Source organism: Rhea americana, unplaced genomic scaffold (assembly GCF_003343005.1).
Source record: "Rhea americana isolate MKP2758 unplaced genomic scaffold, rheAme1 scaffold_22, whole genome shotgun sequence".
In the NCBI taxonomy this organism is placed as follows: domain Eukaryota; kingdom Metazoa; phylum Chordata; class Aves; order Rheiformes; family Rheidae; genus Rhea; species Rhea americana.
Genome location: NW_028186329.1, coordinates 7943382 through 7953678, shown reverse-complemented (window position 1 = coordinate 7953678; position 10297 = coordinate 7943382). Strand labels below are relative to the sequence as shown.

The window sequence follows — 10297 nt, the reverse complement described above, 5'->3', positions numbered from 1 at the left end:
GAGCAAAATATAGGTGAGAGAGATAAAGAACAAAAGCTGTTAAACAAGCCTCGTTTAAGAGGAAAAATTGAAGAAGCACCACCAAGAGAAGTGGCTGGTAAACTCTCAGAGCACACTTAGCAAACTCTTCTTGAAATAAAAAGAAAATCATGCAGTATTCATTTCAAATGATAAGAAATTAACTCTAGAGTTCTCAGAACTTTATAATTCCTGATGACAGAACAAGGAGAGTAAGTGAAATCAAAATATGTTGATGAAAAGGCAGAAAATGTTCCCTAGTATTAAAAACAGTYAAGTCTAAAATAGTGAGGCATTTTTTAGAAGAAAAATAGGGAAAATAAAAGTATATTTCTTATTTCTATACAGAGATTCATTGCAATCCTACCATGACATACAAGTGGGCACAGTCCAAAAACTAGCTAAATATGATGCATGGGTTCAAAAAGATTTCCAGGCTTCTCTACTTGCCTAGAGCACAGCAATACGATTTTCCAGCACATTAGGGAAGCAAAAGTAGAACCAAAAAAATCCTACGTACTGGCTGGATTTTGCTAATGTCACTTAAAATGGAGGAAGAAATTCTAGCAAGATACCAAATAGAGTGCAGCAGATGGTAAACAAATATTATGAAGCAATCTTCACAAAATCTGCAGTGTGTCACAAATATACAAAATGGCAGAGTTTGGATAAAAGGATCATAACAGGCCATATGTTGTTAGTGATTTTATTTGTAGCAATGTGTAATACAATGGTGATATCCACATAAAGGTCCAATAGTAAATGCAGTGCAGCCCCAGGTAGAAGCTACAATGGATGATATGCTGTAGACAACAATAACTAAACAAACAGTAGAGGAGACTACACTAGATGGCAATTATCCACATCTGAATAAGTAATGAAGCAGGTGAGAATGAAGCTTAAGCTGGTAAAATCTAGGCATTTGATATAGACAAAGTAACCAGAAAAATCAAGCATCAATATACATAACATATTTTAGATGCCAGTTAAATGGCAGGGGAAATGGTTTTGTGCAGATGTAAATGACAGACTAGAGACATGAACTGAAAGCACAGAAGCAGATGTTAGAAGACACAATGAAATAAGTATTTCCAGGAAAGTTCTACACATGGTACCATTAATATGGGCTACTGCTCTGATTGCAGTGACTGTTACTGGTGCATGAAGTTCAAACAAAGCTAATGTGTGATGTGGGAGGTATGTAATAGATAAATAAATAACAAATCACAAAAGAAATTACAAGGTCTAGAGCCTGGTTTTGCTCAGGTCTCTGCAGAAAGTCTTTTCACAACAAGAAAGGAGAGAAGTCCAGGCTGCAGAAAAAAAAATATTTACAATCTCCATTTTTATGCTTTTAGTATTTTAGTGGGGGGGGGAGGTGAACACAAACACATGGAAAGAGAAATATAAAGCACTAAATAGTGCTTGAAGCTTCATAAAACAATATTTTTTCTTTTGATTATTTATACTCAGGATTACCAGTAAAGCTCTAAACAGAGGAAAAATTCTAGTAAGAATGCAAGGCCCTATCTTCTTATCTGCTCCCTCACCTTCAGCATCACTACCTTATTCATATGGTGCTTCTAATCTCCTGCAGATCCTTTTTGTTATTTCATCTCTGTCAAAGGAAAACAGAGATATGCAGAAAGTAATAAATACATACTCAAAGGAAACAGCAAGAGTCTTCTCCACTTGGAAGAAAACTCCAGCACAGTACCTAAGAGACAGACGTTTGACTTCACTTTGCAGCTTACTGGTCTTTAGACAGAACGATCCCACCAGGAATCACTCCAAAAATAAAAATACAGGATTCAAAGAGAAGAACTAAAATAGAATAAGCAGATACGTCACCATAAGCATAAATCTGCACTCATGTCATCACTCAGAGCTTTCCTAATYCAGCAAAAGGGTGACTTCACGAGGCATAAGTGTGATTATGGACAATCCCAACCTACAGCCTGTACAGATCCTGTACGTGAATTGCTTTTGCCAGCTTCTTAGTCAGATGCATAGAGCCTTTAGAATGTATTGCCACTGAGCAGGTCTTACTAGGTAGCATTTTCCTGCAACTCTCATACTTCCTCAAGCAGTTGAAGCCAACTGACTATCTACCCTATTTACTCTCAGATAGGAGACAGGTAGAATGAAGTTAACAGCAACCTGGTGTCTTTAGTTCATCCCCAGAAGAATGAAATGGGAAAACTAACAACAGAGCAGTCTTTCTAGTGAAAGAGAGAAGTTTATTCCAATGGAAGGAAGCATTAACTTCTTTTACCGAGTATTCTGAAACCTTAGGGGCAACGCTGGCTCAGCCCTCCCATTTCTACAAACGCACATCTCTCAGGCACTCATTTATTCAAAGAAAGCCCCTCTGGCAACCAAGGGGCTTTGAGACGCCCTCACAGACTTTCAGTTTTGCACTTGCAAGTTCCCAGCCACAGGAGCCCCAAGGCAGCAGAGCCAAGTCACTCCTCCCAGTATGTGTACTTCACATGGCTGCTAAGGGATGGCATTTCTCTTCACACAGGAGAAGAGACATGATCAACTCACACCTGAGAATAAGTGGGATAAAAAGAATAACCATCATTTGTTCCCCTGCTCTTTCAATGATCATCATCAGATGTTGAAATATGAAAAAAGTCCCTATTACTAGCAGAAATTGAAAGGCACAGCCTCTATATTGTTGCCAACCCCTTTTGAGTAAAAGGGCCCAAAGACAGCTGTGCTGCTCTACTTGGTATAAAACCTCTATGCTGCACTAAATTTTTCTAAAAGCTACTGCTCTTTTGTGTGTGTGCGCCCCCCCCAAACAAACAATCAGAATTTTAAACTTAAACATACAAGTACTTTATAYATTTCATTTAATTCAGGCAACATAACTGCAGCAAGGAGTAAGAGCATGGTAAGGTCATGCTGTTAATTAAAGCTATATTGTAGAAATAAGCTCACTCAAGATGTGATTAAATAATAAAATATTACTTAGCTCAGTATCATCATTAAACTTGCATTAATGCATAAATATTTAACCATAACATACAATGAACATAAACATTATTTATTTTAAAAAAATGACAGCTCCATAATGTGACAGAGAAGACAGCTTATACAAGCCATACTTACACTCAAATGCTGTTGTCGTTGCATCAGGCAGAACTTGACCAATGACATCCTAAAACGTAAAGAAAAATTAGCTATATAATCAAACTGGAAATGCTTGAGATGATTTAGAGTAAATCATCTTCATTGCTCCCAAGCTGCAGACAGAAGATGTTAAGACCTGCTACTCACCACTACCCAAAAATTACAAACTTTTTAGTGCACAACACAAATCAATATAAATCACTGTGCCATTCTCCTTCCTCTCCAAGCTACCTTTAGGAATAACTTTTTTTTTTTTTTTAAATAACTCAATCATAATTGCAAGCAAAGTCAGTGCTGTCTGTTCATGCAGTTGGAAGAATTGATTTTGTCCTCAGGTTATAGAAAAATGTACATCTAACTCATGGAGGTAAGTAATAAAAACAGAGGTTTATGAATGGCTTTTTATTCGAGAAAAYACATGCCCTGGTCTCAGTCTTTCTGCTCAGATGATCGTAATTCCTGGGCAGAGAGTTGGCCACCTCTAAACAACCGATCCAGTCTTCCCCTCCACTACAAAGTAACCTTATTACCTGATTGCATCTCCTGTCCCAGCTGCAGCTCAGAAATGACAGAGCAACATTGCTGAGGGGGTGCTTAGAGCTGCCAATGCAGATTAAACTGGAGGGAGATTTTGGTACTTTTACTCCACAATGGCCCAGGAAAGCACAGAGACCCAGCAGCTGCTTCGGGCTGCTAGCCGGGAGCTCGCGATGCAGCATGGCACGCCAGGATGCTCCCCRCCACAGTGGCTAACTGTCAGGAGGTTCTTCATCATCTTTAATTGGAATTTGACTTCTTCAAAACTTGGCATATTGATTCAAATTCGTCAGCTGCTCTGTAGGCAGTAAGGTCAAAACACCCAAAGAGATGAACATACTAATCTACCGGCAGCCTTCTGCCTCGGCGTTACCACCTGCAACGCAAGGACTCTCCGAGGGAGCGTGCAACTGCATAGACACGAGGCCACGTACAAGACTCACTCGCCATTGCCAAAGGTTACACGTCTCTGCTTCAAAGCAGTACTGTTATACCAATGCTTTACAAACCTTTTCTGTGCAATTAAACTGAGAGGACGAAAGGATTGTTTTTAGCCTTAACATACAACATTTACTCAAAATTCAATGAAAGAGACCCGCTCAGATTTAACTCATCCTGGCCTCCCAGTGCATGTGCTGCTGTCAGCCACTGCAAGGCTGCAATACGTCATGTCAGGGTATGGCATAAATGCACAGCATGGTTTTTTCCTTCCTGCTGCCTGATTTCTCATGTCAGACAATCTTTCCACTGACAGTGTCACAGAGTGATTAGAAATTAATGAACAAAAATATTTATTGAAGTATATACACTGTGAGCATCTTGGGGTGCTAAGCMCTCCCTTGTATCAAAGCTCTAGTGATCACTGCCCTGTCATTTTTATTCTGTTTTTTTGTTCAGTCTCAAAACAAGAAATTAAACATTCTGTGCAACGTTAAAGAGAGAATTAATATAATGAGAAAGCAGCAAAAGCAACAAAAAGATTTCCACAGACCTAACTGGGGCAAGTAATTTTTCTAAAACTTTCTCTTGTTGTCTTTTCATTTTAGATGTCAACATGAATTAACAGTTCATAATTTAAACTATTAATTGTATACAAAAAGACAAAAGATGTGCAATACTGCTTACCTAATGATTCTGTCRATTTGTACAGCTCAAAAAAAACACAAAACATTGCGAATGTAAAATGTAAAGTTGACTAAAATTCTTCAATTTAGATAGTTCCATAGCTCTGTAGATACTCTGCATAAAACTGGAAGAGCTGTACCCTCTGACTCTAACAAGAAATTAAAGTCTTGCTTACAAAGATGACTGTGCTGTTAAGCAATTATTTCTCAATCCATGTAGATAAACATTAAAAATTCCCCAGCAAACATAGTTTGTATTAGATTTGATCAATAATCTAAACCACCTGTGAAACATTCCTATGTGAGCATGTGAATGCTTGCATTAAAATTGATTTGAACCGTCAGTAAGGCCTGCAGTTCTGGGATKCTTACAAACTGCAGTCAAGGTGGGTGAGATGCCACTGGGACCCGCTTCCGGAAGCTCCCAAAGCTGCGACAGCACTAAAAACAGTGATGGTCAATTCCTTTCTAATATTTTTTTCATTTAAGATCTCTCTCTCCAAGCATAATATCCAAGTATATGAATTTAAGAACTATAGACCATAAATCTGCCTTACACTGAATAAATGGTTAAAAAATAAAAAACAAAAAAGCATCATCCCATTTTGCTCYGGTCAGCTTTCAATGTTGCTATTCAATCAATGTACCTGAAGAAACACCAGCCGGGAGACAGAAATCACACCATTACTCTGTTGTTACCCTAATATTTTCATCAGCTAAATAAGTCTTCTATGCTCAAACGTCCTGCAGCCCCCCCTCAGTGACCCTAGCTCAAAGAATTACTCTAAATTTCAACAGATCATGTGTGATGATTTTCTACTACCAAAACAGCAACCACAAGCTAGAAAATTGTTCAAGGGAGCTCAGATACATGATAGCTTGCATTTTAATCTTACAAAAATGTAAAGTCTCTAACAATGAAAAGAAAAATCAGGGGAAAGCAACTGAGACAAGAACTCTATCAAATCTGCTCTACAGTAGAACTGCAGAGCACTGCTTKCTTGCCTTAGAGATAAGAAAATGTAAAAGCACTGCTTTTAACAGTGACATAAATACTGAAACCATGGGCCTCACTCTCATATCGCTTAAAACTTGCTTTATATCAKAACGATACGATAAAGTTAAAGTAGGCTGAATTAACACCCAGTGCTTAAATACTTCAGTGGTGACCGTAGCAAATGAATCTAAACAGCCCTATGAAAAAAATAATTCATTTAATGGTACAATACATTTATTTTAAATCTGTTTACTGGTAACTAAGGTTTGAATATCTGCTACACAGTTTAGCTAACTGTAAGGGCTCCTTCGAGAGACAGGATTAGCGTACCTGGAAATTCAGAAAAGTGTCCTGAAGTGTGCAAGGCGCTGCACGGAGCCTTCGACCCCTGGTCTCCAACCCTACTGCTACCAACAAGCTAGTCTACGGCTGTGGACAGGATACACTGTGACTCCATACTGCAGTTTCTCCTCTGAAGAAGGAAGATAGAAATAATCTTACTTGCCAGTCTGAAATGCTCCAAGACCCAGCTCATYTGTATTCACGAGGCCTTTCACACTTCTAGGATGCTAAATTGACAAGAATTACGTTAAAGAAAACCTTGATGTTCTCAAACATAATTCTACAGGACTTTCTTAACATGAAATAGAATGTGAGACTTAGATGAAACAGCTAACTCAACCCCCAGCTCCCASTGAGGCTAAAGATCTAGGGGTATACGTTTGGTTTTAGGAAGTGGCTATCAAACATGCTTCTGCACAACTCAAGGCAAGACAGTACTTCCTATAAGACCACRTGGACAGCTGGTGTAGGAAGCTGTCGGGGCTGTTTGAACATACCATGCTCTGAACATGACAGGGAGGAGAGCACAAGCACCCTCAGCACAGAAATCACCAGGATCATTCATGGCCTGATTATTCCCCGCAGGCGGATGGCTGCAGGAGTTGAGAAGCACTGGATAACTTGCATTCCTGTGTCTTCAGTTTAGAGAGACAGTGACAATAAGAAAAACAATGGAGTCGGACTGGATTATTACTTTTCAGTAATTTACCTTACCAAGGAATGTCCCATTTCTCCATACTATCTTTAATTGCTACTTTAGCACAAAAGTACACTGTAAGCGCCTCTTAGGTAAGTCAAGATCACAGTGAAGGTGTGAGGACAACAAAAACCTTTGTGTCAACCCCACTCCTATCCTCCCCACCCATTCCCAGATCCCAGACATGGGTGGCATGGGATCTACTGTGCTTTMGTGTATTGAGCCTTATTTCATTTAATTTCTGTAGTAACCACATAAATTAAGYACATGAGCATACTGTGAGGGTAGCTCTCAAAACACAATCAGTTAAACAAATGAGGGCCCTGAGACAGTTCAAAGCTTATTAAACTTATTCCTTCTTATCTTAACCTTTCAGAGTTCACAAGAGAGGATTTTCGACATGAAAGTGTCAATCATCTACTGCATCTGCAATCATCCTACTGTATGGTTGCATTCCCAGTTGAGTGTGACTCACCATAGGTAATTCAACCCTCCTGGCTAGTATGGACATACTAGTGTCACGCTTACCCTCAATGCAATACCTTAACAGCAGATAGTAGCTCTCAGAACTGAAAATCACTATCACTAAGACATGTGAGACCTGAGGCAAAAATCTACTCACTCTCTCACTCAAAAAAAAAAAAAAAAAAACGGAGGGGGCAGGAGGGAGGGAGCTGAGACGTTTCAGCCAAGTAACAACTCATATTCTTCCACCAGTGAACCACGGGTGGAAATATTTCAGTGTACAGATAGCTGGAGACAGATCTATATTTGTGGAAAGGGTGGGTGAAGAGAACCACAAGCACTCTCCAGCAGCTGTGTCTTCTCAGAACTCTGCTAACACAGTAGTCTCAAAGTGCACCATGTAAAAAAGCATGCATGGCCACCAACCTGATGCAGTTCTCAATATCTCTCTGCAGCACTGTGCTAAATGAAACAACCAACTCCAGCARGGGTACTGCTCCTCACCCCTGGCCAGGGAAGAAGCATCTATAGGATGGGCAATGGACATCATCACATGTTTCATGGCTGCCCCAATGAGCAGAGCTTGCTATGGTAGTTTAGGAAGAATATCAATGAACACAGAATGGTACGCATAACTACAGTAACCGTGACTGTGYAAGAAAACCAGTAATATACACTCTTGTCATGTTTGGTCATCATCTGCTGACTGGCAGGAAACTATCACCTACCCCGTGAAACTGGAAGTATCAGCAGGGAAAATTAAGTCTTCAGCCACCTAAGAGGTACCAAGTTGAAGACTCGCATAACCAGTCCTCCCTTCCCCATTCACTTCTCTCACATTTAGAGTGGTTACAGCTCCCAGGAAGAATCACTCCATGTGACTGGAGGTCAYTGCAGCTGTTGATGACTTCGGGTCCTTCTCCAGGTCCTATGTTGTTCATCAGTCACAAATATCCTTAGAAGCACACTTCAAATGTCAAGGGCTCTGTCAGACTCTCTCAGTGTGCTGGAGGCAAGTAGTCAAATTCCTCATGGAAGGATGAGGTTGTTGGCATCTCACCAGACGAGTTCAGCACTTTGCCCTGATTCAACTACTGATTCAACTAATAAATCAATTCAGGTAAAGCCCATGSGGGCTATCTGGACAGCTGTACCATCCTACTACTTCTTTGAGATCTGGCTCCAAAAAGCATACTCTCTCCTAGTACTGTGTCACAACTGAACACACACCTTCATTTTAACTTCAGGTCAAAAAGCCCCCCACTGGCTCCAACTGCTACCTGACAGAGCAACCATAARAGGTGCAACAGAAGATCAAGGGGTAAGGTCTCACGCACAATACAGTCTGACCACTGAGTTACAGCTGTGCTGCGTGAGCACTTCTAGCTTAGATACGGATCTGCAGACCATGCTCCCACCTTGGGCCAAGAATCCCTSTGTAGAGTCACAGGCTTAGAGTAAACCATAAGCTGCAGCCCCCACTGCATATGCATTTAAGCTTAAACAGCTCTTATTTTCAATCCGCTTGATAAACAGACTGTGCAGCTCAGGTTTAAGGCCCATACATCTCCAGCTGCTTTTCTGCTGTAGGAACAAGGATAATCACTAAAAAGACGACAATTTTACAAAACTGTGCCCCAAAAACATTTCTGTATTTGCTTGTAAATGCTACAGCCAAACTTAGTTTTCAATAATTCTAAAATAGCAAGGCCTCAATAATAATCTAAGCCTCAATGAATACCCTCCATTTCATTTGGGGAGAGGCAGGAAAACATGAAGCAGAACGTGGAGCAAAGTTGGTTCACATTCRTGTTACCCTTCTTTAAAGGGCAAAGCAAGTTGTCCCTGGCTTGCTCTATAGCCAGTGGGAACTGTCAGCAATCTCCAGGAGGCAATTGAACCCTCAAAAAAAATAATAATAAAAACAACTCTTGCTTATCCTTCGAAAGCTCTGCTCTCTCTCTCTCTTTATCTCTCTCTCCCTCTCCCACCTGTAGAAAGTTTAGGGTAGTGCTAGAAACTAGCAGGGAAGAAATTGAAACATCTGCCATCTGCTTCAATTACCTCTGCAATCTTCTGTAGTCCCAACACCGAAAGTTTTTCAACACGCCAACACCCCCATTCCTCACATGCCCTCTCAGTAAGATACAACATGCTGGCAGAGAAATCCTGCATGATCTGCCTCCAAGACAAATAATGACAGAGGAAATTAAACACRTACGTAACCTGTGGCAGATCTTTCTTTAGGGATACATGGGCACAGAGYCTCTAGCAGAGATGGGTTATGCAAGAAAGACAGGGGCATCCAGAAAGCTTGTCATGAGGAAAATATGACCTGCACACAGGATTTGAAATTTCTCTGGAGTAAAGATGCAATGAAAGAGAAAGAACAAGTGGGATAAACTGAGAAGTCCTGGCTTTTCTGAGGGGGAAATCCCTGCACRCATGGCCTGCGGAAGGGGAGAAAACAAGGGTCTTCCCTGAGGACACGGGAGGCAGGTGCTGAGGTGCAACCAGAGCACGTGCAAGGGGATGAAGGAGCTTCAGCAACACCACGGAGCCCAGAGCAGCTTCGGGGCAGCTCAGGCCGAGGGAGCCACAAGGAGCCCGGCGCAGCGGGGAGCAGGAGCGTTAGGAGCAAGTACGTGCGGCCCTCGCCCGCTTACACGGTGTGAGGCGACTCATTTCCACGCCTCAACTTTTAAAACTGCTCCGAAGCGAGGAGCGCCGAGCTGCTCGGCAGGTCCGAGGCGCGCAGAGGCGCTGCACGTCGCCGTTTCCACTTCACTTTCGCCACTTCTGCCCGCTCGGACCCTTTGGAGGAACCGGCCCCCCCGGGCGGGGGGAGGCCTTGGGTTTTCCCGACGGCTCAACTGCGCCCCGGGACTTCTCCACAGGCAAAAGCGCGGCGCCCTGGCGTTGCCACGCCGCTGCCACCTCCCCGAAGGCGCAGAGAGACACACCGACGGTGTAAAG

General features: G+C 41.7%; 1 protein-coding gene across 3 annotated transcripts in view; it reads right to left on the bottom strand.

Annotated features, from left to right (window-relative positions):
* MAP2K5 (mitogen-activated protein kinase kinase 5) overlaps window positions 1-10297 on the bottom strand; it is a 142473-nt gene that overhangs the window by 131763 nt on the left and 413 nt on the right. For 2 of the 3 annotated variants that reach the window (XM_085305448.1, XM_085305449.1), the window contains exon 2: window positions 3139-3187. In XM_085305448.1, coding sequence (XP_085161574.1) covers window positions 3139-3187 — 49 coding nt within the window. Of the gene's footprint in view, window positions 1-3138; window positions 3188-6147; window positions 6233-10297 lie in introns of those variants that run through there. The other variant, XM_085305450.1, reaches the window with a different exon arrangement.